This window comes from Ammospiza caudacuta, chromosome 7, assembly GCF_027887145.1.
Source record: "Ammospiza caudacuta isolate bAmmCau1 chromosome 7, bAmmCau1.pri, whole genome shotgun sequence".
Taxonomy (NCBI): Eukaryota; Metazoa; Chordata; class Aves; order Passeriformes; family Passerellidae; genus Ammospiza; species Ammospiza caudacuta.
The window spans coordinates 48,401,400-48,429,175 of NC_080599.1; the positions used below are offsets into that span (position 1 = coordinate 48,401,400).

Below are 27,776 nucleotides of genomic sequence, written 5' to 3' on the forward strand. Positions count from 1 at the left end.
TGTGCCAGGGGGTTGTGAGGGGCAATCATCCCTGGCCTCTCTGAGCTGGGCACCCCTGCGCTCCTTGGGGATCCTCACAGAACACCTGGGATTCAGGTGCTCAAATTCCCTTTTCTCTACAAAATCAGCAGCAAGCTGCCAAATTACCACTTCCCACTAGTTGTAAGTGCTCCGCAGATGAAGGCAAGTGTTTGTGTGGGAATGAACTGGGGATTTTAAGCAAGCTCAGTGGGTGTTTCTATGACTTTAGCCCAGTGGACAGCACAGGCTGTTTCGCTCCATGCTATTGTTGCATGACATTCCTCTTGGCACAACGTTTATTTTTAGCCAGAGACTATCACAAGTATTTTTCAGCAGGACTGTCACTGCCCCTGAACAGGGAATCATATTACTGCAAGAACTTTGCTGAAACAAAGAAGATAAATTGGACAAATGGGAAATTATAAATCTAGACCAACCCAGACTTGCACGGGTAACTAATGTCACTTTTTTACAGGCAGTGTGCCATCCATCCATCAGAAAGGAGCAAATGGTATTTCAGGAGATAACTCATTCCTGGTTTACTCTTGAGTTCAAGGCTCAGGTATTGTTCTTGACTTAACCCAGATACAGGCTGTGAAAGAAGACAAAAAAGCCAAAAAATCTACTAAACTAAATTTATTTGGGGCAATAATATAAGATCATAATAATTTGTATACTATGTTGATTTAACTCATACTTCATGAGAAAAACCTTTAAGTCTCTAACCTTTTTCTGCTGTGTGTCTGTTGAGGAAAAAAGAACTAACAAATGCAACCTGAACTTTAAGTTTTCTCTTGAATATTATTTAATATTAAAATACATATGCACTGTCTCTGAAATCCTTGTATATGGTTCTATATTAGCTGCAGTAGGAACAGTTTAATAGCTGTAATATTTTAAACTTTATTAGAAATATATGTGAAACTGTACAATTGGACGTTTAAAAATCCAGTGTTTTGGTTACTGCGACATTGTTATTTCTGTGCTTTGAAGTGTTTAATCAGTTTGGAGTTTTTGTTGTAGATGAATGGAAGAAGAAAGTCAGTGAATCCTATGCCACAGTCACGGAGCGCTTGGAGGACGACCTGCAAATCAAGGAAAAGGAGCTGGCAGAGTTAAAGCACGTTTTCAGGTAAAATATTCTGTGAATCTGTTTATCGATTTATTTAAAATGACTATTTGTTATCAAACAGTGTTTCCAGTTTCAGGTGTTTTATATGGACAGAGTTTCTCCTGTGTGGAATGCATGTTCCTTATGTCTATTTTTGGGAATATGTCATCACAGTGCTGGCTAGAGCCCCACAGCAGAGTACCAAAATTAGTGGCAGCTGATTATTAATGCCAATATTTTACAACACACACTTATATACTTTTGTAAAATAGTTAGCTCTAGTACAATGTCTGATTTTGCTGTGCACTTTTCAGTTTTGCTGGTGTGTTTCTGCAGACAGGAATATTGCTGAAGTGTACCACTGTGAGCAAACACAAAAGCAGTGGATTCAAAGTTAGGATGGGACTGGTTTTCTCAGAACAGCACATGCTCACACTCAGGCTCACCCAGCTGAGTAACACAGACCTGTTCGTTACCTGCAAAGCTCCAGTGCAGCCAGCTCCCAGCTCACAGACTGGAAAGGAGCTGAGAAAAGTATCGAAACTTCTTTTTTATTGTAACCTTGTTAAATACCTGTAATGGTTGCTCCTCCCTCAGGGTGGGTTTATTGTTACACAAATCCGAGTGTTCTGCAAACTCAGGGTCACGGGTGTGCTGATACTGGATGGAAACTTCTATGGGCAGGCCAAAATTGAGATTCTCCAAAGCAATATTAACTGTAGGTGTATTTTGTTTTCAACAAATATAATTACTTAGAGTGTCTGATGGATCACTAACAAATTAGTCTGTGCTGAAGGAAACCCACAAGGCTCAATGACAAAAGCTAAAATGTCCGAGTACTGTCTCATTTAACAACCTGTAAGCAAGCACAGTGATCACTGCCCCTGTCATTTCATCTGTGGAGTATAAACCCACTTTTTGATAGGCTTTTCCTGGTTATTCTTTTCATTTAGCAAGATGGCCCCTGCTATATGCATGTCCTACTCATTGATTTTAAAATCAATACACATATTTTAAAAATACATCATACTTATTATTACATTAATATAGACGTGTAGTTTATATGGATTGTTTATATTTTTAAAGAGTCTTTCTTCTGATTTCCCCTAATTTAGATAAATTTAGAATGTATATATTGTGATTGCATAGCCAGATTTCTCAGAAAACAATAAATCTGGACCACTCAACATGATAGTAGTAAAGTATTTCTAGATTTACAGACTGTACCCTGGGTATAAATTCAACCTCGCATCTCAAAAAAAATTGCATTGAGATTTCTCTTTTAAATGTTTCCTGTATGCAAGAGGCTGTGCTGAAAGATGAAAGAAATACTCATCTGTGAAATCCCTTTTTCAGCTCTGATGAAGCCTTCTGCAAAGTGAACCTGAATTACCGCACGGAGAGCGGGCTCTCGCTGCTGCACCTGTGCTGCGTCTGTGGGGGTAGGTGTGGGGCACGGCACCCTGCCCCAGCGCGGGTCTGCCATGGCTGGCAGAGGCCTGGGCCCTCAGGGAAAGCCTCAGCTGTGTGTGGGGTAGGTGTGGGGCACGGCACCCTGCCCCAGCGCGGGTCCGTTCTGGCTGGCAGAGGCCTGGGCCCTCAGGGAAAGCCTCAGCTGTGTGTGGGGTAGGTGTGGGGCACAGCACCCTGCCCCAGCGCGGGTCCCTTCTGGCTGGCAGAGGCCTGGGCCCTCAGGGAAAGCCTCAGCAGCATGTGTGGGGCACGGCACCCTGCCCCAGCGCGGGTCTGCCATGGCTGGCCGAGGCCTGGGCCCTCAGGGAAAGCCTCAGCTGTGTGTGGGGTAGGTGTGGGGCACGGCACCCTGCCCCAGCGCGGGTCTGCCATGGCTGGCCGAGGCCTGGGCCCTCAGGGAAAGCCTCAGCTGTGTGTGGGGCACGGCACCCTGCCCCAGCGCGGGTCTGCCATGGCTGGCCGAGGCCTGGGCCCTCAGGGAAAGCCTCAGCAGCATGTGTGGGGTAGGTGTGGGGCCCGGCACCCTGCCCCAGCGCGGGTCTGCCATGGCTGGCCGAGGCCTGGGCCCTCAGGGAGCTCTCAGCAGCATGTGTGGGTAGGTGTGGGGCACAGCACCCTGCCCCAGCGCGGGTCCCTTCTGGCTGGCCGAGGCCTGGGCCCTCAGGGAGCTCTCAGCAGCATGTGTGGGGTAGGTGTGGGGCACAGCACCCTGCCCCAGCGCGGGTCCCTTCTGGCTGGCAGAGGCCTGGGCCCTCAGGGAAAGCCTCAGCAGCATGTGTGGGGTAGGTGTGGGGCACAGCACCCTGCCCCAGCGCGGGTCTGCCATGGCTGGCAGAGGCCTGGGCCCTCAGGGAAAGCCTCAGCTGCAGCAGCAGCTCTCAGCTGTGTGTGGGGCACCCTGCCCCAGCGCGGGTCCATTCTGGCTGGCAGAGGCCTGGGCCCTCAGGGAAAGCCTCAGCGGGAGCAGCAGTTCCCAGCAGGGCTCTGAGCTGCCCTGCCCGAGGCTTCAGTGGAGCCCAACAAGGGCTGATCCTTCCGTCTGACCAAGGCTCTGTGCATGATGCAGCATGATCCACTGCAGGTGTTCAGCTCATCCTAAATTGCTTCTGATTGATCAATCCAAACCCATCGCAGAGCATTTCTGGCTCCACATTTCTGTCCTGGCTCGGGCTCCAGGACAGGAACCTTGTTGTAGCGGCACTTTGTGGTACTTACACCACCAACTTTTCTACCGTAATGAAAATATCTGTATTTCATTTCACACTGATTAAAAGAAGAATTACTGAAATGCTTTGCTGAGAAGCATCAGCTGATAGGGCTTTTCCAGATAGCGCATCAGAATACACAAGGGAGGAGGGCAAGATGTGTTCTGGGATGCTCATACAAACATACTAATGGTGGGATTTTCCACTTGGATCCACACAGCTGCTCTGTTATCCACAAAAAAGTCATTAGTTCATGTACTTGCTTTGCTCTTGTTATACAATTTTCAGCAGATACTGGCTGAGAGAGGCAGAGACTTTTACCCTGAGGTTTCAGCTCTGCAAAGTACTGACATGCATAAATGATTTTATCAATCTTAGTTAGATGTTCACTATGAGGAACAACCTGATCCTGCACTACTGAAAAATGAGTGGATCTTTACTTGTCATTTTTGAGTGCAAGATCCTATCCAAAGATGGCATCAATACATGGGAACATCAGTGCAGATGGGGTAGCTGAGAGGAAGTTTAGGAAAACACACACTTATCATTAGTTCTGTGAACACTCAGAGAAGGGCAAAGAACTGCTAGATCTGACATTGTCCTTGGCTATTGTCACAAATGCTCAAAAGGCAGATGAATTTATTGAATTTATGTATTTATTCACTGTGTGTCAGAAAGGTCAGAGCAAAGCTCCTGGCCTGGACCACATAAATGGAGCCACATTAGCACTGCCCAAAATGACTGTCCTTGTGAGGATGTCCTGTGTAGGGAGAGCAATGCTCCAGTTCTGAGATGGCAAAGGAGCTCAGTGACAGGGAAACCAGAGGCTCCAGAAGCACCTTCTGGCTCATGGAGCTCTCTGCAGCATGCTCTGCATGCCAAAGGAGGAGTTTGCTTCTCTAGAAGCTCAGCTACCCTTACCAAACCCTCATTAAAGTGTGAACAAACAGTGAGCTGGCATGTGGCCAGACCTGCAGTTGTCCCAGCCAATGAGGTATTTCCATCAATCTCATCATTCTAAAGTTTCAAAATATATATTTTATTACTTGCCTCAGGTCAGCAGTCAAGATATTTCTCTGCTTTCAAACTCACACAGGAGCTTCTTGCCTCATCTGCATGTTCTTTCCTGTAACTGTCTTTTCTCCACTTTTCTCTCTAAAGGCAACAAATCCCACATCAGAACTCTCATGCTAAAAGGGCTGCGCCCGTCCAGACTAACGAGAAATGGATTTACAGCTCTGCACTTGGCAGCTTATAAGGTAAATTATTTTAAATAGAATTGATGACGGGAAATCAGAACTGAGCAACTGATTTGTCTGAACTGTCCAGATGAGCTCTCTAGTCATTATTTCTGGTGAAAATGTAAGTTTCACATCTGTGGTGCATAGAGAAATGCCCTTTAATGAGCCCATGCACAGAAATCAGCGTGTGCTTTTGCAGTGTCATTCGCGCAACTCCAGTGCAACATCCAGTGCAGCTCGAGGCAGAGGAGCTGTCCAGTGCCACCATAAAATGAGGACAGAGAGTTTTTCAGCAGCCAGGCCTCAGTATAGAGAAGAGAGGCCTGGTGCTGGCAGAGCTGCCCCCGCCTGCCGCGGCACTCGGCCCCTGCACCGCGGCTGCTCCCTCTCCACGGCAGCCAGGGCTGGGCTGCGCGCTGCGGCTGCGAGAGCCTGTCCCAGGAATGATGTGCGTTCATCCCGGCCCGCAGGACAACGCGGAGCTGCTGACGGCGCTGCTGCACGGCGGGGCGGACATCCAGCAGGTCGGGTACGGGGCGCTGACAGCGCTGCACGTCGCCGCCATCGCCGGCCACCACAAGGTACGTGTCCCTGCGCTCTGCGGGACTCGGGTGAGTGCTGGCGTTGGCTGGTCGTTCTGGTTTACTGTCTTTCAAAACACAATTCAGAACTGCTTAAGTACAGCTGGATTTTGTTTAATTTTTTCTGCGTTTTGGGAATATCGTATCTGTGCATGTATTTTTACACTGAACAAACATGCACAAAAGGACGCAGGTCAAAGGTTGGACTTGATAGGTCTTGGAGGTCTTTTCCAATCTTGATGATTCTTTGTGATAGTTCAGTGCAGAATGATGGTGGAGCTGTTAACCTGAGCCCTGACTCTGGGATGGTCCCATTCTCAGGTATTTACTGTCTCCTTTGTGGACAGTACAAAGAGATCTCCTCTGAGCACTCTGGGGTTTCAAGCAATTTCTAAAACATCTGGGCCTTCTGCCCTAAATGTCAAAGGCAGACCTGCTGTTGCTCCCTTGTCCTGAGCTCCTGCTGAGGTTATGGGCACGTTTAGGGTGCTCACAACCCAACAATATTAACTCAATAAGAAATAAACTGTTAGTAGTATTGAAAACTTTCTTATTTCTTCCTTTGGAATGATCAGCTCTGTATCTGAAGCATCTATATAGAGTGGGACTCTATATATATATATATATATATATATATATATATATATATATATATATAAACTCATTTGGTTCATCTGCTGCTCAGGGAACCAAGGATTCGTGGTCCAAGTTCTTGCTTTCCTTCTTTACATAGCTGTGAGTTTTTCAGTCAGCTTAGAAGTTCCTCTGCCAGATAAAGTAGCTTGTTTTGTCCACAATTTCATTAATATTTGTGGAAACATGGAATAATTTTTTCAAACCCCTTTATAAGGGTGGGTTTTTACCCCTTGCCCTTTTCCAAAAGACAAAGTCCTTATGATGTCTGTCTCATGGGGTTTTTGTTGGCTCCCTCTAACCTTCAGAGTGGCTTAATTAATTGTCTTTGAAGTGAGATCATTGACTTGAGTGTTCAAAAAACTTCTGATTAATAAACCTTTTGTAAGAGAATTTTAAGAAAAATTGCAAAGTAAGACTATTGTGCAAGTCGTTTAAAGTATTGTTTTGAAATAACATTTGGTTGTGCAAGGAGAGGGAAGCATTAGCTCCCCTTGTTCTCCAGGCTGTGCGGTGTGAACCCCTCTGGGATGCTGCGGCTGCCTTAGGCCAGCCCACCCAGCTGCTTTCTCTGCAGCTTGGGAACGTCCCCTGGGTTACAACTTCACTTCCACTCACTGTCAGTCTCCTGAGGATAAAAATCTTTGGGTTTTTTCCTACTTAGTTTCTGAAGTATTTCTATCCTTGCACATCCCTCCAGCATAGCCTCCTACTTGTGATGCCTATGACAGCTTTCAGTGCTTTCTAAGACTGCTTTCTTCTCTCCTAGAAAGATATCTTGTCTGGGAGACTATCAAGCCTGTCTCTGTACCCCTCTCATCATTTACACTTGAGTGGAGTTTGCTTAGTACAGCGCACAGAATTCTATTTATCAGGGGATCACAAAGCAGCAGGCACGGGTGCAATTGCTACAGCCTGGAAAATGTGTCAAAACCCATCTAGTTTTATGTTCATCATCAGGGATGGATCCACATCACTCAACACAGTTTTTTCACCTTGAAGATCCACCTTGAAAGCTTCTAGATGAATCTAAATTTTGAATTCCAGCTCCCAAAGAGTTTGAGGGGAATAAGGAGTTATTAATTGGAGTTATTCACATCCCTGAATGTGTTACAGCCTCACACTTCATGGCTAAATTAAAATCAGCCTAATCCAAAGACATTTCAGTTATATTAATGTAAAAGCTACGGGCCCAAACATCTCTTTTCAGAGACAACAGCTACAACTTCAGGTTTTTTTCATGGTAGTTTGCTGGAAAATGTCTTAGTAGACTAAGCATTTGAAAGCCACCAAACCATTAAATCCCTGGCTGGCTGGCTCTATGTTCCCACCTCTGGCTCACCAAGATATTGAAAATTGGCCAGACACAGGAAACACAGTGGAGGGAATCAGCTGTGTTAGCTAAATAATGGAGTGTGTTCTTTATTTAGCAGCTGAGCATATTCCCACCCATCCCCTGAGTGCCTGTTGCTGAGCTGATAGAACAGCCAGCAGAAAGATCTCAGGGGATCTCTCTTCAGATTTTTGTTATGTAGTCAAATGCTTTTTTGAAATCAGCAGCAAAACATATGTGACATTTGGCAAGGGAAATTCTGACTGTATGTAAAGGGGGAGAGGGGATCACAACGAGAGTGATGCAGCACTGAGGGCATTCCAGGGAGGATGCAGAACCCCACACTTGGCAATAATCACACCTGGCCCTGCAGTGCTGCCTCTGGGGGAAATCATAGCTGATGCCATGGAAAAATGGTTAAAAATAATGGGAAATGGATACATTTACATTTTTCAGGGCACGCACTTTGTGCAGAAAATATCTTCAGGCCTTCCTATGAAAAAAGAATAATTGTAACTGTGTAAAGAAGCAATCCCTGTACACTGATGTTGCCTGGGAAGAGTTTGTGTTCTCAGAGCCCTCGAGAGTTGCATGGGCTGGACTGACTGTCCTTGCTGTTGCATGTTTTATGTGATTTGGGGGTCTCAGCTGAGCGAGCCGGTGACAGAGGTGCACGGTGACACCTGGCACTGGCTGCCCTCCTCCAGGGGCTGTCCATGGGCAGGCACTGGTGTGAGCAGCACAGTGCAGGATGGCCCTGCTCCATCCTTGGTAGCCTTTCAACCCCAGCTCTTTACTCTCCATGGGCAGGCACTGGTGTGAGCAGCACAGTGCAGGATGGTCCCTGCCCCGTCCTTGGTAGCGCCTCAACCCCAGCTCTTTACCCTGTCCTGACTCATGGTTCTGTGTCCTTCATCATCATGACTCTCAAATCTTTGCACCCATCAAACTGGTATGCAGAATTTCTGAAGCAATCCCCAGCCCAAGCCCTCTGTGTGCCCAAGGACTCCCTTGTGCTTCAGGAAAACCCCCTCGGGCTTCAATGTAGAACCCAAAGTGGTTTCATTCAGCCTTCTATTTTGGCAGCTATGCAGCAAGGCATTTCCTGAGAGTTCATAGCTTTCAAAAAAACATGGGCCTCCTGAAGGACCAAAAAAAAAAAAAATTTGAAAGAAAGCACTTAGGGTTATTTATTGAAGCCAAAGAGCTGTTATGTTCTAAAATACAAAGAAATCTTTCCGTGTTTGAGGATTTACCTTCACACATTTAAATTTAAAAGGATCTTTCATTTTGTGTGACTTTTTCACTTCTAAAAACTCTGGTATGTTTACAGCTCTTTGTTCATAATGGCTAGAAGAAAATTAAAGGTTGTTTGAGACAGCCAGACGGCCATTTCTGCATCTCTTACTTAATAAATCAGTTTTTTTAGTGGCACGCCGATTTTCAGGCTCATTTGTAAAGCATCAGTGACATTCAGTGTTCAGTTCAAGTACTGTAAGCTAATCACTTTTACATGCTCTGCACCTTTCTAACCCGTTTGTTCGGGGCTGTTTGACGTGTTTTAAATGGGAGGCATGAGGTCTCAAAGTCCCGTTTCTCCAGCTGAGCACATGCAATGCATGCACGGAGCATTGTAGCGGGCCCGTAGCACACCCCCCCAGCGCTGGTGGTGGGCAGTGTTGCTGTTTCCTTGCAGGCTGTGGACATGCTGCTGCAGCACGGGGCCTACGTGAACGTGCAGGACGCCGTGTTCTTCACGCCGCTGCACATCGCTGCCTACTACGGCCACGAGCAGGTAAGGGCCCTCAGCCCTGCCCCGGGGCACTCGGAGCCTGCTCCTCTCTTGTGCTGCTTGGGCTCTGTGCATTTTCACAATTCATGTGTGCTTGCTTTTGAGAATTTTAATATTTTTATAGACATGTAACTTGAAAATGAGTTTCCTATTGAATCAATCTCTTCTCCCTGTTTTAACTTTACAGAGATGCCCATGTATAGTATCACCCAATGCACTGTTGTATCTGGTTTCCTCAAGGTTTTATTTTCATGTAATATTTTAATCAACCCTAATTAATTATTTAGGTAACCCACCTGTTACTGAAGTTTGGAGCCGATGTGAATGCGAGTGGTGAAGTTGGGGACAGACCTCTCCACCTGGCTGCTGCCAAAGGCTTTCTCAACATCACAAAGCTTTTGATGGAAGAGGGAAGCAAAGCTGATGGTAAGAAAACATATTTAAAAATCCTCTGTAACACTGTGTTTTCTAGACAGAGTCCTAGCTTCCTAACACATCCTCTTTGTATGTGTGTCTGTGTATCATCTTTGGACAACTGAAACAAGAAAACAGCAGTTGGAAAGCATTCCTTGGTTAAGCATGCTGGTTTGTCATCTCATGTTTACTTTATTTTCAGTAATAAGTTAGAGGTAAAAAACAGGGGCAAAAAACAAACTTAAGATTAATATACAGAGGTGGCTTATTATTTAGACATTGATTCAGGTAGGGAACATGTGGCCATGTGGTGGGGATCTGTAGTCAAAGTGACTCAAGTGCACAGAGAAATAGTGAACGCGGTGTAGGAGAAGGATTTAAAGTCAAAATTATGCTGCAAGTAATTTAAAATAATTCATAAGGAAGTCCAAATTCCACAGAGACTGTTTACAAGGGCCTGTAGTGCCAGGACAAGGGGAATGGCTTCACACTGGCAGAGGGCAGGGTTAGATTAAACACAGGGAAAAATCCCTCCCTGTGAGGGTGGGCAGGCCCTGGCACAGGTGCCCAGAGCAGCTGTGGCTGCCCCTGGATCCCTGGAGGTGTCCACAGCCAGGCTGGACACTGGGGCTGGAGCACCTGGGCAGTGGGAGGGGTCCCTGCCCACAGGGAGGGACCTGAAAGATCAGGGTCCCTTCTAACCCAGGCCATTCTACGATTCTGTGAAATACTGAGCAAATTCCAAATTATTTAAAGATTGTCTTATCCTCAGAGTAAGAGAAATGGTTTTTGGGACGTAGCAGTACATTGCTTGGAAATGTACTGCTCGTTAATACATCAATTTACCGTGTTCTCTGGGAGTCCTGCCTGCAATCACACATCCTCCTCCTGCAATAAAAATGCATGGAGGGAAGCAGCACAGTCAGGTCTGTGCGTGCTGTTTTCAGAAGTGAGCTCAGGGTGTTTCAGCCTCGATGTGTATGCACTGGGCTGAAATAATTATAATAAATGGGGGGAAAAAGAGACGTTCTCTCATCATGACAAGGCAGTGGGAGGTTTGCCCTCTGTTAGAGAGTTTATTCCAAAAGGAAAGAATCTGGGGCACCATTTCAGGTCCTTTTCTTTAAACTCAAAATCTTCTGCACAGAAAAAAAGAAAAGGGAGACTGGAAGCTGGAAGCCTTTTGCTCTTAAAGTAGCACACTTTGAAACTTGCTGTAAATGCAGCAGCAGAGGAAAAGTCTTTAGTGCCCAGGAATGAAAGGAACTGGGGAAAGAACCTGAATAAATTTGGCACTGTTCAGTGCAGACCAGTAATTGGGGTCACAAACTTGAACTGTTTCTTTTAACGCAGTGTGAGCCCAAACCTGCAGCAATTGCCCATCCCATAAGCAGGCAGAAGGCTCCCTGGCATGGGGAGCTCCATGACAGCTGGCAGGCTCCAGCACTCCCATCTGCAGATCAAGGATCCCCCAGGGACACTCTATGCAACTGCCCTTGGAATGTTTTGCTACGACTGGTACATGCCAGCAGTTCTGTGCTGCCTGGATGTTCCCAGTTCTGTTGATGTTGTTATTGTCTTACTTTTGCTACAAAATTGCTGTTTCTAAAGGTCATTTATAACTCATGATTCCTTCACGGAAAGCTTTGTCAAAAGACTCAATAAGTTTGCAGATGGAAGAAAGCAGTCATGCCCCAAGTTCAGAAAATCACCTTGACAGTGCACTGCAGGTGGCACAGAGCAATGTGGGTTTGATATCCAAAAGATCACAGAAATTTCAATTTTGAACAAATACACCCCCAAATATTGTTCCAGGAGGTTTCAAAATGCATAGACACAACACATAAAATTCTACTAAACATCCCAAACCACCCCAGATACACTGTGTTAAGGATAAAATCCTTTCTGTGGTCTTTCTCTTGGTGAACCGGCAGTGAATGCTCAGGACAACGAAGATCATGTGCCTCTGCACTTCTGCTCTCGATTTGGGCACCATGATATTGTCAAGTTCTTACTGCAGAGCAGCTTCGAGGTGCAGCCCCACGTGGTGAACATCTATGGAGACACACCTCTACACCTGTGAGTGCCCTGGAGCAGCTGCTGGGCAGGTTTGGGGCTCTTGGGAAGGCTGGTCTGGCTAACTCCTCTGTACTGGCTTCCTCTTCAGTGCCTGCTACAATGGGAAGTTTGAAGTTGCCAAGGAAATAATTCAGCTCTCAGGAACAGAAAGTCTCACTAAAGAAAATATATTCAGTGAAACAGCTTTCCACAGGTGAGGTGTTCAAATGCCAATGTCAGTAGAGCTTCACTTACACACGCGTGCAGCACAACACCCAAAATTACAAATGTGTCACAACACCCAAAATTACAGATGTCTCACAACACCCAAAGTTACAGATGTCTCACAACACCCAAAGTTACAGATGTCTCCCCACACCCAGGTGAGAGACAGAGCAAGCAGGGAGCTACACAGGGAGGGTGAGTTTGTGTCATGAGATACATGACAGGGTATGAAGCAAGAGGCAAAACAAGGCAGTGAAAATCAGATTCACCAACACCTGATTGGACAGTGGTTCCTCTCCTTGTCCAGTCTGAACAGACTGTTTGCACAACTGTGCAAAATTAGGTGATTCAGCAATAATTAGAATGTTTCTGAAACAATAAAAATGAATATGCTCTGGTGGATTAATCATGCATTTGCACATTTCTAATCATCCTTTATTACTGCATTTTTATTTCTTTGGAATTCTTTTTTGCCTACCCAAAGTACTTCTTTTATGGACTGTGGAACTCACCACTCCCTTTACTTCTGCAGCGCTTGCACCTATGGAAAGAACATAGAACTTGTCAAGTTTCTTCTTGACCAGAATGTTGTAAGCATCAATCATCAGGGGAGAGATGGGCACACAGGTAACATCTCCATACTTACTGTGTGTGAGGGTATATACCAGCCCCACAATATTGGGAAGCCATGCACCACCAGGATTTCCAGCACCCCAGTACCTTTCAGGCAGAGCACAGCTTTCTTGAAATATTTTTACTGGAGGCATAGAAGTGATAAGACTTCAGTGAGGATGTATCAGGCTCATTAGGGTGTATATGAGTAACAAAACCTGTTCCTCCCATATTAAGGCTTCTAAGTAGTGTTACAGATCATTCTGCAAAGAGATAGGCTTCTGGAATGTAGTGTCTGAAGGGCTGCACACCCTCCTGTCCCCACTACACAGAGCTGCCTTTGTTTCCACTTGCTTTTTCTCATATACAGAGTCGTTAAATGGGGTTTGCAGGTGGCAAAGTGGTGGCACATTGTGCAGAGGCAATAGATTGGTTCTTGCAACCTTAATGTTTAATTTTCACCTCTTGCCTCAGGTATTTTTTGACAACATATTTATTTATCGAGGAGATCAATTTGCACTTTACAGTTGTTGCTGCAGTCCCGTTCTGTGTTCTGACAGCTGTGCTCCCCACGCTTCTCTGATGTTGCAGGATTGCACTGTGCTTGCTACCATGGCCACATTCGTCTTGTGCAGTTCCTGCTGGATAATGGAGCTGATATGAATCTTGTAGCTTGTGATCCCAGCAGGTCCAGTGGAGAAAAGGATGAGCAGACCTGTTTGATGTGGGCTTATGAGAAAGGTATTTCAATTCTCCAGTTTCTGCTACAAAACCCACAGAAGCTGTGCAGGAAGGAGAGGGCAGCATGGGAAGGAGATAACACTGAAAAACAACCTGCCAATGTCTGCAGACAGAGTTCCCACCACCTGTTCCCCAGGCACTGGCACAAAGGGTTATAAACACCAGCCCTTCAATTGTCATCTCAGATCTCTGCTAAACATTCATTTAATCCAGCAAAAAAGAGTTCACTGAAGACGATTGTCAATTTCCTTTGCAGGATTTCTGCCGCAGGGTTTTCCTTTGCTGTATCTTGCATTTTAGGTGGACTCAAGAAAATAACATGCTTGTTTTTACTGGCAGAAATTTCCCATATTTCTACAATTAAGAATCACAGTAGGTTTAGATTAGCATCACCATGTGTTTGCATATTTAATAGTGATGTTTTACATTTTTTTAAAAAATACCCTGATTTAGTATAAAATAATATTTTTTAAGTCTTTTGAGTTACCTGCAAATCTTCATATTTCTCTTTCCTTCCTAGGTCACGATGCAATTGTGACCCTCCTGAAGCATTACAAGAGACCTCAGGATGAATCCCCCTGCAATGAATACTCCCAGCCTGGAGGAGGTATGGGCTGAGCAATCATTTTATTCAAGGGGCCTGATCCAAAGACTGCTGAAATCTCTGGAAGTGCTCCACCCATGTCAGAGAGCTTTGGGTCAGTCCTGTCCAGCACAAATAAAATCACAGTCATGAGACTCAGCACTTTCTGGCCATACTCAGATTCCTTTCGAGGCTGCAGCCATCCAGCACCCCAGTCTGCTGTGCTTGGTATAGTGAGGAAAATGAACTGTATCCCAGCCCAAGCCAGCTCCCATCAGATGTGTTGGTGTGTTCATCTGAATTCTCACCCTTTATTATTAATTCTTTCTGGCATCATTGACTCATTAATTTATCAGCACCATCACTTATGTTGTCGTTGAACTCCATCATTTCCTTCTGTTCTTTATTTCAGATGGTTCCTACGTGTCAGTGCCATCCCCCCTAGGGAAGATTAAAAGCATGACAAAAGGTATTTGCAATGGCAGATTGGGAAAACGTGAACTTTTGTGGTCCTTTGATCCAATGTGTCTGTCAGCCTGAGCATCCTACACAGGATTCATTATTCCTGGACTTTCTGTGGTACATTGTTCTATTTCCCTGGGGTAATTTTAGGAACATACTTAGCTTTGTTACTCAGTATAATGACAATTCCTGTATTTGTCCTGTTTTCATTAATTTTTAAAATATATATATATTTCTTTTTATTTCTTTGAGGAAAGGCTGTGATGTGAAATAGCACTAATGAAATACCCATTTCTCCATGAATGCAAAGTATCATTTAAATCACACCATAGAATGCCTGAATTATCCTTATAAGAAAATTTCTGTCCAAAAATAATTTGTGTTGCTCTGAAAAAAATACAGCTGAAACATTCAGATAAATATTTTAAGATATTTTAATATGTTTCCTCTTTTTTTTTTTTTTGTGGTACTTTGAATTTTCAACTTTAAATGTTCACTCTGAATGTCATCAAATCCTTGCATCCTTCACATAGCAGCATCAAAATGCTCTGTTTAGAAATATTCTGATAAACTTTATAATAATAAACTAAAAATTTCAACAAGAGAAAGACATTTGACAACTAAATTCAGTTGCAAAGTTTAGATTCCACATTTCACCAAGAGCCAGTGAGCTCTGGAGTAGCATCCCCAGCAGCAGCAATGGGCACTGGCTGCACAGAAAGAAGGGATGAATTCTCCATGTAAGGAATTCTGCACTACCATCCCATGGTTCAGGCAGAGTTTGGGGACGTGGGGCAGTGCTCATGGCTGGCAGGTGCCAAAGCCAGGAGGGCCCAAGGCAGCCTGTGGCATTGCAAGGATGTGTCTGTCACTGGGCTTTGCTGTAGCAGAGAGCAGGATTGGCAGTCCATTTACAGGGAAAAATCAGCTTTCCCAGCGCAAGAGCTCTGAATTTCAGTGCTTTTACGCTTGGTCCTCCCCCGGCCATGTTTTACAAACGGAATGGGTGTTTCTCTTGCAGAAAAGGCTGATGTCCTCCTCCTCCGTGCTGGTTTGCCATCACACTTCCACCTGCAGCTCTCTGAGATAGAGTTCCACGAGATCATCGGCTCAGGTACCAGAAGTGAAAAGGCATTCACTTTAAATGTTCCATGTTCATAACAAACATATTTGAGCTTATTTATTTTAAACTATTTTAGGGTCTTTTGGAAAAGTCTATAAGGGACGATGTAGAAATAAAATTGTTGCAATCAAACGGTAAGTTTGTCGTGCTTTTCCATCCTGCTTGGTCAGTCACCTAGTTTGAAGCATTTCAAAAGCCCATACTTTATGATACCTTTGCCTTCTGCTTCCTCTCATGTCACTCCAAGCTACCGAGCCAACACCTACTGCTCCAAGTCTGATGTGGACATGTTCTGCCGCGAGGTTTCCATCCTCTGCCGACTGAACCACCCCTGTGTCATCCAGTTTGTGGGAGCCTGCCTGGATGACCCCAGCCAGTTTGCCATTGTCACCCAGTACATCTCGGGGGGATCACTCTTCTCCCTGCTCCACGAGCAGAAGAGGTATTGCCCTCATCCACCAGCGGGCCTGCTTACAGAATTTGGAACAGCAGGGAATCTAAGCTGATGTAAATATCCATTTCAGCATAGGACAACAGGGAAAGGAACACCCTAGAAAATGCTGAGCTTTGGTTCAGTTTATTAGGTGTACAAGATAAACTGATAAGTCTTCACAAACTTGTTGTTGTCATTATTTTACAGTATATAGATTTACTTCACATAGATTATGTAACATTATTTTGCATGTAAAACAGTTTTAAATGTTGCATGATTTACAGATCAGAATAGTTTTCAACTGTCTATTAACTTCAGGTAATCTTTTATTTTATTTTACAAAATACAGAATTCTTGATCTGCAGTCTAAATTAATCATTGCTGTAGATGTGGCCAAAGGCATGGAGTACCTCCACAATCTCACACAACCCATCATACATCGGGATCTGAACAGGTCAGTTTCTGTCTCTAACCTAAAAATTTAGACAACATGAAGGCTCAAAGCCACAGGGACACTGTGCAGTGTCCTGCAACCCCAGTGTCTCATTAGCACTCAGTTGAAAATAATCTCAGGGGTTTTATACAAACCTGTACAAGTCACAATAGCTGAACTGTGGTTGTCCTGGAAGGCTGCAGTAGCTGACAGTGTTTTCCTGCACCTGTTTGTTTTCCTGAATCTCTGTTTTCCAGTGCTGAGTTTCAGCCTAACACCGTCTGTCAAAGGGCACTTGGTCACATTCCCTCTTCACTTCCTCTCCATCCCTTTGCTTTGTCTCTTTTGTGTAAATATTTCCCCCCAGTCACCGAGTTGGTGTGTTTCTTGGTTTGCTGAGCTCGTTTGTTACAGCTAACTAACAGCAAGCAGCTCTGATTGCTGCCCCTGGGAGCTGGGATCTTGCATGGGACTGGGCACTCCTCCATCTCCTTGGTGGTGTCCCAGTGGGAGCACTGAGGCCTCGGTATCTGCAGGGAAAAGCCTGTTCTTTCTGTTCTAGCTATGGGAACAGTCTTGTGCATGTTGCAGCAACAGGGGATGAAATACTGAGCTGCACTGACTGCAAGATTGAAGTAGAAAATGACCCTTTGCTAAAGCCAAAACATGGTCCTTTGCTCTCGAGGGCTGACAGAGCTATAGGCAGGCTGGAATGGCATCTGCACTGTGCTTTGAGCCTCCTTCACATACCTGCATCCCTGCCCAGTGCTTCCAGGCCACAAACCTGTGTTGTTCCAAGGGACAGCCTTGTTCCTGAGGCAGTGGCACGAGCCAAGAGCCCCATGGCTGACTCTGCAGCCTGTGGAACTGCTCTAGGGCAGCCAAGGCTCAGACCTCACAGTGCAGCCCCATGCCTTGGTGGCTCTGAGGAGAACAATTCTGCATTGCAGGATTTTAGAGAATTATTTCCTCAAAAGAAAACCCAAACCAGTACCTTCCTAGAGAGCCAGAAAGCCCCACAGCAGCCATACAGATCATATTTGTAAGGGTCAGAAGATAATGTGCTCTGGGGTTGTTGGTGCCATTCATGTGTGCTGCTGAGAGAACTCAACTTCTGAAAGTTTAGTGCAAGAGCAGGAGTCATGTTTGCAGCATGAGTCCCAGCCAACCCACAGGCACAATTACCAGATGAAAATCTTTGCAACAGCTTAAGAGAAAGACTAAGAGTGAAATTCTGTGTTAAGTTTTGCCAGTGGCTTCACAGGAGCCTCATATTTTTTACCTTAAATTTTCACATAACTCATAACCACCTTTGTGAATTCTGAAATCTAATGCACTGCATATAATGCATTAAATAAACCTGCAATATGGCTTGACAGAATAGAGAGGAAAATTAATCTTTCGTGTCTCTACCCTGGAAAAGGGGTTATCCTTCCATTTGAAGAATAATTGGGAGTTTTATTTTGCTTTTCAGTTCTGACTGCTATCAGAAACGGTGACATGCATCAACTTATTTCCACTTACACCATGGTGAGGGATGGCAGCCACGATGATTATAGCACTTTAATAAAAGAGACCATTTTATTATCCATTTAATTTAAGCCATAACAGCTGAACATGGCTGGAGGAAGCCTTTGAGCGACTGACCTGCTTTTGATGACTCTGACTATCTGTGAACACTTCTGAGAGCTGCTTGGTGAGGGAGATGAAAGAGAGGATGGCAGCCTGGTGTAATGAGGATGGAGTCTGCGACTCCTCTTTGTTGAAATATCCCTTGTGAAATCTTAAAATATCCATTGCTTTTCATTACACCCACAGCATGTTAAAGGCAGAAGGATCTTTTAATGGCCCGAATCCCTGTGAAAGGGACATGCTGAGCCTGTCACTTGCCATGGGAGAGAGAGGCCTCCGTGCCTGGCAGACCCAGCGCCACGTCCTTTCACAAAGCCAGGATGATTGCACACTCCTCGTTCTTATCTCGTTTTCTTCCTTCCATGGTTTCATGATGAGAACAATGCCTGCTCTCACCACTGCAATCCCTGTGTGACCTTAACAGAAGACAATTAATTTCTGATTCTGCTGAACTCAGTATTAGTCTTCTGCCAGCTCAGTTCAGCTTGGATTTTTCTTGCTGTATTTCTCAAAACACAAGCTTAAGAGTTACCTGTTTCATCTGAGGTTTTCAAATTTTCAAGTGCCACTGAGGCAATAATAGCATTTTTAAGATGTACCTTCCAAGCCTTATTTCTGTGGGGTGTATTTTTTACTTTAAAAAAGAAAAATCAGTAACTGTAGTGCTTCCTGGAGGTAGCAGACTGACAAAGCCCTCCCAGAGCCTGCTTCCTGCTCTCAGATATGCCCATCAATGCACTCAGCAGCAAGATGAGCATTTCAGCACTGTTGCTCAGATCCTGGCCCAGGGGAGGTTCAGGTTGGGCATCAGGGAGAATTTCATCACTGAAAGGGTGGCCAGGCATTGGAAGAGGCTGCCCAGGGCAGTAGTGTATTTCCCTTCCCTGGAGATGTCCAAGGAACAACTGGACGTGGCACCCAGTGCTCTGGCCTGTGGCAAGGTGGGGATTGGTCACAGGTTGGACTCTGTGATCTTGGGGGTCTTGGAGACTTCTTTTCCAGTCTCAAAGATTCTGTGCTTCTATGAAAGGCTGATGCATGCCATGAGGAGAAAGGGAATTTCAGTTTATTTCTCTGCTTCTCCACAAAAACTGTCAGCCTAGGTCTTCATTATGTCTTGACTTGTCAAGTTGGATTTATTCAGGTCTACACAATCCTGGAATAGATTGAAGTTGAAGCTAGGGCTCAGTGCAGTTTATTCACATTGAGACATGGTGATATTTTTTGTCCCTGCTGACAGAGGCCAAATTTGAGCAAAGACCACAGCAAAGTCTGTAGCTTTGTATGGCTTGTGTACCTGCACCTACCCTGGGGCACAGCCTTCAAGAGTCTCTCTAGTTCAGCCTTGTGTTTGATTCATATTTTCAGTTGGCATATGGTGTGGGTCTCAAAACAATTCCACGTGTCATACTAAAATCATGTCAATATTTTGATGGAAAGTACGTGTGAGAGCTAAAATCAGATCAAAGATAAATCAAGAGAGTCATGGTTACAGTTTTATGGTTAAATTTATCATCCCAAGGGTTGGATTTAGGTGAAGGCGAAAATCTTGAAGACAGTGATTTGTGGGAGTGCTGCTTGAGAGAGCTTAAATTTTTTTCTGTCCTAAGACTGTTATCTGTTAAAATTTGTGTTCCTCACTTGACTGTTCTTGTTTGTATCCGCAGCTCTAATATAAGCAAGTTGTGCTTTTTGTTGAGACCATCAATATTACTTCCATTTTCCCTCTTCATGTAAACTCTTGCCAACTTTTTCATTTCTGTTTTTCATACACTTTTCACTCTTCTGAATTTTCTTGGCTCAGTCAGCATTTGATAAATATCCTGAGAGCACTGTTGTGTCCACATTCCTTATGTTGTGATTTGCTCAGCCCTTCCACAGCCCTGTGCCATGAAGGTGTAGTGACTGGGGCAGGGAAATCTTCATCCCCAGAGGAACTGGAAACCTGTGACCTAGCTAAAGCAGCTTCTGGGTCTTTCCCCAGGTTTCCATTTTGTTTGAAACCCTGAGTTTTTGTTGCTGATTTCTAAAAGTCTCTCTGGATTTGTTGCATACAAGTCAGTCAAAGGTTGGCTTGCCCTCTTGGGGTAATGTGTACTTTCTAACAGTAAATATGAGGCATACCTATAGACATTTAGCTATCTGAGGAGGTAATTTGAGCTCAAATGTTTAGCTAGGACCCAAAAACTATAGCATTTTCACCGTCTTTAAGATGCTATCAAACAATTACCTATGGTTTTTTTTCCCCAGTCACAATATTCTCCTGTATGAGGATGGTCATGCAGTAGTTGCTGATTTTGGAGGTAAGGAGTTTTTATGAAACACTTATAAATTAACCCAAATTCTCTAAAAGTAAACATGTGCTTTCTGAGGGGGCACATGGAAATCCCTGTGAAATTGCACTTAAGGTAGGAGTTTTGTATAGTAAGTGTATTGGCCTGAGAGTAATTCTTTTTCTTGCTCTGTTTCAGAATCTCGATTTCTACAATCCCTGGATGAAGACAACATGACAAAACAACCTGGGGTTTGTTTCTTTTGTTTCTTGCTTTATTCCACATAGTTAATATCAAATAGGCAGGCAAACACAGTTTAGGAGAAGAAGACATTGGAAATACCTTTATTGGAATAGGTGGACAGGTGTAGTATCAAATCTCTCTCAATGTTTCTCTGTCTTGATTTTATTTTTTTCCTCTGTCTTCAATAACAGAGATGAGGGAATATATAACATCTGCAGCAGAAAACAATGCTTTATAAGGCTATCTTTGGAGCTCTGTTGCTCCAATTCCTTACTAAAGAGTTATTTTTAATCCACTCTTCCCTACTCACATTCTGTTGGCAGGTGGTTCCTTTTTCTAACAGCTACTCAGCACTGGTTCCCTTATTTCACGGTTCTTTTCTTCACAGCAGCCTGCTGCTCACAGTCAGATTTACAAGACAGCTGTTCTCTTCGTGGGTTTGCGTCCAGATGTGTGCTGTGTGTCACTCCACGGCCAGGAATGTTCACATTATCCCAGCTGTTAACGTGGCCCGGGGTGGGTGATGGCATGGAATGGAGGGGGCAGTGCCAGAGGATGGTGGTGCTGCCCCAGGCCTTGGCAAGCAGCTGGTTAACACTCAGGAGTGGCACTCACTTCGTGGTGGAGGGTAGGGAGCACAAGGACTCTAGAAATCCACCCTGAACCCATCACCCCAGAGAGAGAGGAGTTGCTTGTGAAGCAGCCTCAGAACTGGGGGTCTGCAGGGAGCAGCGAGACCCCAAGAGAGCAGGCTCCAGTCCAATGCAGCTATTGCCAGCTTTTACTTCTGCCAGCTGGAGCAGTGGTTAATTCCCATTGAATGGCATGTGGGCATATATCTCTCAGACCGTGTGATGTGGTCTCTGGACCTTGAGCCTGGGGTTCTGCTTTTATTCTCACCCTACTGTGATGTTTTAAGAAACATCTGTGGCTCTATGGACCTGAGACAGCCCCAAGCTAATGCAGGTACATATCATGCACTGTAACACACTGACTGGATCTTGCAAGCCAGGTGAAAGCTTTTCCTGGCAGATTACCAATTATTTTATGGAGTGTTGGAGGCAGGAAATATGGAAACAAAGGAAAACAAGCATACAAATACAGGAATAGGTGCTTGTTTGAGGAGGCAAACACTGCTAATGTGTGATTGCTGTTTCCTGGTGTGCAGAACCTGCGCTGGATGGCCCCTGAGGTGTTCACCCAGTGCACAAGGTACACCATCAAAGCCGATGTCTTCAGCTACGCTCTGTGCCTCTGGGAGCTGTTAACAGGGGAAATTCCCTTTGCTCACCTGAAACCAGGTAACATGCTCAATGAATTAATGTTTTAAATTTTGCTGAAGTCGAGAAGTAGCTGCACTGTGTAATTTTTAACCCATACCATACTGAAGTGTGCTATTAAGTGCTGAGATACGGCATTTGGTGAAGAGCACAGAACTATCCTATCTAGGTCTAGGACTAGCAACAAGACACTGACTACAGAGTGTCTGTCTCTCACATGAATATTGGGATTGCAGAGCCATTCTCTGGTACATCTCCTTGGTGTGCCTCAGGACAGCATCCACAAACCAGGGGTAAAGGGGGGTGTACAACAGCAGAGCAAGATTTCCAGGGCTGCCCTTTGCACTCGTGAGATTCTGCCCCCTGGGTGTCTGACAAGAGCTGTTAGGGGACATGAGTGCTGCAGGACAAGGTCAGAGCCAGCATGGGAAAGGAGGGAGGGTTCAGCCCCTGTGCCAGTGAGACCCTCACTGCTGTCTGACCTGTGACAGATGGCCTGGGGCCATGGCATGGGCATCCCAGTCTGCTCTTGGTCCGATGGAAAAAGCCTCCTTTAACCTCCAGCCAGCCTTTATTCGTTGGTTGGACGGCTCAGCAGAAGGTTTCCACACCTGCTGGGTGTCTCAGCAGCGGGCAGGGGTGTTCCTGGGGTTGGTGTGACTGCAGGGCTGTGTCTCAGTGTGGGCAGGGGTGTTCCTGGGGTGACCCCAGGTGCTGATGGTTGTTGTCTCTGGCTGTCCCGTGCAGCGGCAGCAGCAGCAGACATGGCTTATCACCATGTCCGTCCCCCCATCGGCTACTCCATCCCCAAGCCCATCTCTGCCTTGCTGATAAGGGGCTGGAACGCCTGTCCTGAGGTGAGTATCCCCAGCAGAGGGAAAATGGGCTCTTAGCTCTGGCTGATGCCCCCAAAATCACAGTTTCTGTGGGAAGGGTCACTGCAGAAAGCCCCCAAGCAGGTAATGGGGTGTGTCAGGAAATACAGGAGAGTTGGTGAATTGAGGAGGAAAGTAAATTAACACTTAGCCTTTCAACAAAACTTAATTAATCACGTAATGCTGATTGTGACTTGAGCTGTTACAGAATGAGTAGAAAATTCCTTGCTGCTCTCAGATTTTTGTAAGCAATGGTTAATGACAGCATGTAACACACATTCATTTTAAATTCATTAATAAGATGTCATATTAAAGTGCTGACTTAGGTGGGCACTGAGATGGGTACAGTCCCTGTGTCTTGTCACCATTCCCACAGCCAGTCAGCCCCTGTAAGGAGACACCATCTTTTCAGAGCCCCAGTACAGTTTGTTGCCCATTTGTGACTCCAATGTCACTTCATCTTTAGAGCTTCAGGACAGAACTATAAAACTATTGATGGTTCAATCAGCCCATGGATGGCCAGAACTTTGCACAAGATGTGATCAAAAACTTGCCAAAATTATCTTTATTAAGGGTTTTTTGCTATCGTTCTTTATTAGGCTCTATTTTGCTTTACTAAAAGTGTTTTGCTACCATTTGTTATGGAAAAATGGTGAGTTTTGGGGCTCAACGAGTGTTCTCAAGTAAAATCCCCCACTGGTCCCCAAAGGTCTGCTCAGTTTAAAGGAAAGAAAGGGAGTGGGGGTTTTGCTGGATGGCCATGACATGCCTCCAAGTTAGAAAATGTATCCTTTTATTTATCTTTCATTTCATTCAAGGCTCATCCCAGCTGAAAACTAGTTCCCATGTGCCATGTCCCTGTTTCTATTTATCAGGTAGTTGAACATCTGTTTCCCAGAATCTTTTGACAGCAGCTGTTTCCAAAGGCAAACTGGTGATTAGAAGATTAGCAGCATCTCCTGAGAAGTCGTTTTCATTGGCTAATTGGATTTGTGAGCTTTAATTAGAGCTAGGGAATTCGCCATAAGGCCTAGGGCTGAGCTCTGTAAAGAAGTAAACAGTTTTATTAAGTGCAACTCTCATGGACGAGGGAGGGAGGAGGATGGCCACACAGACAGGCTGGCCAGGAACTCATCCACTGCTCATCTCTGCTGTTGCTGTGTCTGAAGTCCTGTTCATGGCCAGAGAGAAAGTCAACCTAAAGAGCAGAGCCAATAATTTATTGATAGTTTTTTTGTGATCTAGTCATCATTAGCTGAAATCTAATTGTTACAGAAAGACAGATCAATTGCAGTTAAAGTTCATATGCACACACGTCTTCATGTTGTAGCTCAGCACTGAACTTGCAGATTTCATCAGATTCCCAGACAGACTGACAGCTATGCCATGAAGTTCAGAGAGGGGAAATGATGGGGACTGTGGCTCATCCCTTCCCTGTGTGTCAATCTAATCCCATCAGATTTGTCCCCTTCCATTTTTAACCCAGCTCTGGTTTTCCTGCTGTGTTCACAGGGGAGACCAGAGTTTTCAGAAGTTGTCACAAAGTTAGAGGAGTGTCTGTGCAATATTGAGGTAAGGACCTGGCTGCCAGCAGGGGAGGTCTGTGTGTGTGCAAGCGGATGGGAGTGCCAGTGGGCACAGGGACAGTGGCAGCAGCCGGGGACAGCGGTGGCTTTGGAGCAGCTGCAAAAGTCCAGGGAAAAGTGGGATGCGACTTATGAGAGAGATGAGGAAGGACTTGTAAATATGCCATAATGGTACCTTTATTTATTTTTTTTTTTTTTAATCCAGTTAATGTCTCCAGCCTCCAGCAACAGCAGCGGGTCCCTGTCTCCCTCGTCCTCCTCGGACTGCCTGGTGGCCCGGGGTGGCCCTGGCCGCAGCCACGTGGCCGCGCTGCGCACCCGCTTCGAGCTGGAGTACGCCGTGAACGCGCGGGCCTGCGCGGCCTGGGCACAGGGGTGGGTACGGAACCCCCTGCCTGGGCATGGGGTGGGTATGGAACCAACACCCGGGCTGCTTGGGCATGGGGTGGGTATGGAACCAACACCCGGGCTGCCTGGGCACAGGGGTGGGTATGGAACCAACACCCGGGCTGCTCATGGGGTGGATACGGAACACCCTGCCTGGGCATGGGATGGGTATGGAACCAACACCCGGGGCACAGGGGTGGGTACGGAACACCCTGCCTGGGCATGGGGTGGGTACAAAACACCCTGCCTGGAACCAACACCCGGGGCACAGGGGTGGGTATGGAACCAACACCCGGGCTGCTCACGGGGTGGGTACCCAACACCCAGGCTGCCTGGGCACAGGGGTGGGTATGAGCCACCGCGCCCTTCAGGTTCCCCTGACGTGACTGAAGGACAGAAGCAGGCTGTGCTGCTGGGAGGTGGCATGGCAGGAGGGGAGAGCACTGGACCTGTGCCATCAGCTTGTCCATCCCAGAGCGCAGGCTCCATTGGGAGAGCAGCGGGGGAAGGTGAAAGTGTCCTTGCTGAGAAGGGAAGGGGCAGGTGGACAGACAGAAAGACAGAATCCAGAGCCTTGCAGCAGCTACAGAGGCAGGAGACAACTATGTAAGGAAGAGCCTGACAGAGGTTTGTGGCAGTCAGCATTTCTGGGACTGGTTCTACCAGGGTACATCCTAAAAGCTGGGTATCACTCATTTCATGACTACAGAACAGTAAGAATGCCTGATATTTTTAAGGTAGGGACACACATGGGATCTACATTATTGTACCATTAAGAACTGGTTTCAAGGGCAAGCATAGCAACTCCCATCTCTAGGATCAGGGATGAACCACGTTAGCAGGATAGTGGGTTTTGTCCATGACTGGAAGATAATTCCACTATCTTCTTTGCCTGAGAAATGTATTTGCAAGAACCTTATAGCAGTGACACATAAAATACATGTCAATGACCCCGGATTGATGCCTGGAATTGTTTCCAAGATGGCAATCCAGAGACAGTTGTGAAGCCCCAAATGGAGTATTTGAGGGCAGTTACTCTGAGAAGGTAACTGTGTGCCAGTAAGCCCTGGGGGCCATGGTCTCACTTCATGACTTATTCTTGCTTTTTGTTTACTGCACTGCTGTGGCCAGGCCCCACGCTGATGTCTCATGGTCTTTCCTTCCACTCTGGAAAAAAAGTGCTCATTGTCTGGAGATGTGCCATCATCAGTCTCACAAACTGACACCTCGTGTTTAAATTGCAGCAGTGGGCAGCCCCCTTCTCAGGGCCTGTCTCTGGATGACATGAGAAGGACCTTCCAGTACCCAGCCGTGGACAAGAACGGTGAGCTGCTGCAGAGCGCTGCCCGCGTTGCCGGGGCACGGGCCAGGCTGCCGTGCTGGCACTGCGGGGCAGGGCTGGGGAGCACTCTGTGCCAGCTGCAGGGACCCTCTCTGCTCCGCAGGCTACGTGTCGGACCCCTTGAGCACCATGAGGTTCCACTCCTGCAGCAGCAGCTTGGAGGACAGCAGCTGAGGGAGGGAGCGTCCGCTGCCCCAGCCCGGCATCACCGCGGAGCCCTGAGTGTCACGCTGCCATCCCTGGGCTGAACAGCTTGGGTGTTGATGACAAATGTCCCTGTCCTGCATTCTGCTTTTGCACTCCCTCAGCTGACCACCCCGTGCCCTGCAGCACCACCTCTGACCCTGGGGCATTGAAAAAGAGAAGAGAGGCAGGGCAGCAGAAGTTGAACTCTTCCTCTAGAAGCAATTACAGAGTTAATCACGCTGATATTTTCTGGGGTCTTTTTTTCAAAGTAACAAAAGTTATCTGCAATACTGTCTGTGTGGCCAAGGCAGAGCTGCCTCCCTGGCTGAGCAGGAATCAGTATTTCCCATTGATGGCAGGGTTCTGTGATGTTATTGAGGATGCTGTTTCTCTGCAGCCATGATCCCTGAAGCAGGTCTGCAAAGAGGCCTCAAGCAGTGTGACAGACATGAGCTATGACTGCATGGTGGGCTCTGACAATGGCACACCTGCCATTACTTCAGTAGTGCTGAAGCAATAAAAATGGGGAACATTTCAGTAAGTAAAGCTTAGAGGTCGTTTTCCATTGGTTCTGTTTCACTTGCTGAAAAGTTGATTGGGAGGAAGCTGTTACAGCTCTGTCACAGCTCTCCCAGCACTGCCCCTGGTACCAGTCAGTGGTTACCACTGCTCCACTGGGCTCCTGTCTCAGGTGCTGTTCCATTTACACCAGCAGCTGCTGGGACAGTAGAAATGCCACAATAAATACGCAGGAAAGCCTGGGATGGGGCTCCCCAGGACCCTGCTGGACCCTGTCTGCAACTTCCAGGAAGTCACGAGATTCCCATGGAAGGGGCTGAACAAGAGGAACTATAAAGCTCCAGCAAACCACAACAACACAACATCCAGATTTGTCTACAACTGGAGGAAATCTGCTGTATTTTTTCTAGGAGTACAAGCAAGGTTGGCAGTTTTCATGCTGTGAGGGAAGAGGGGCAGAGCAGAAGGGAGAAGCTGCATCTGGGATGCTGATGAAAATTGCCTGCCTGACTCTAATTGGCCAGAAAATGATCTGCTCCACATGGCTGAGCTACAGAAGCACAGGCAGGGAAGAGGCTGATGAAAGAGGGTGGATAGAGATAAGGTCTCATTCTGGTCTTTGCATTGGCCAGAAACACCATTGGTGCAGAAAGGATCCACTGTCATATCTGAAACATCAGTTCCAGCACAGATTGTTTTTCAACAGGTATCTTACAAATATCTCTGCATTCTTTTTCCCTTGCTTAAAGTAACCAGGCAGTGACTCTGCATTCAGTGACTGGGCCTGAAAACCAGAAACTAAACTGGATTAGAAAAACAAAAGTGGAGCAAGGAAGCAGACTTCATGGGCATTAATACCTCTGTGTACTCACTGATACCTGAGCTGCTGGTGTCATCCCTGAGCACCTTCTCAGAACATGTCAGAGGGGAACACAGGGAAACAACAACAACAAAAAAATCAGAATGCAAAACTTTTTTA

General features: G+C 46.0%; 1 protein-coding gene across 1 annotated transcript; it reads left to right on the top strand.

Annotated features, from left to right (window-relative positions):
* Nucleotides 1-432: 432 nt before the first annotated feature.
* Nucleotides 433-26,523, top strand: TNNI3K (TNNI3 interacting kinase). Its single transcript, XM_058808277.1, has 25 exons — nucleotides 433-472; nucleotides 1,045-1,153; nucleotides 2,489-2,574; nucleotides 4,972-5,069; nucleotides 5,522-5,632; nucleotides 9,295-9,393; nucleotides 9,678-9,816; nucleotides 11,739-11,883; nucleotides 11,972-12,076; nucleotides 12,620-12,714; nucleotides 13,291-13,440; nucleotides 13,961-14,047; nucleotides 14,436-14,492; nucleotides 15,507-15,599; nucleotides 15,685-15,742; nucleotides 15,856-16,050; nucleotides 16,391-16,495; nucleotides 20,357-20,409; nucleotides 20,578-20,630; nucleotides 21,791-21,923; nucleotides 22,650-22,759; nucleotides 24,290-24,349; nucleotides 24,569-24,738; nucleotides 25,995-26,074; nucleotides 26,196-26,523. Exons 1-25 carry the CDS (start codon nucleotides 433-435, stop codon nucleotides 26,264-26,266), a joined length of 2,502 nt encoding a protein of 833 aa, XP_058664260.1. The 3' UTR covers nucleotides 26,267-26,523.
* The last annotated feature ends 1,253 nt before the right edge of the window (nucleotides 26,524-27,776 follow it).

Excerpts from the sequence above, each read along its gene's own strand:
- TNNI3K (XM_058808277.1), top strand. The coding sequence starts at position 433 with ATGGGAAATTATAAATCTAGACCAACCCAGACTTGCACGG. Across the intron at positions 12,077-12,619 it reads AGTGAAACAGCTTTCCACAG|CGCTTGCACCTATGGAAAGA; the intron begins GTGAGGTGTTCA and ends TTACTTCTGCAG. Across the intron at positions 20,410-20,577 it reads AGTAGTTGCTGATTTTGGAG|AATCTCGATTTCTACAATCC; the intron begins GTAAGGAGTTTT and ends GCTCTGTTTCAG.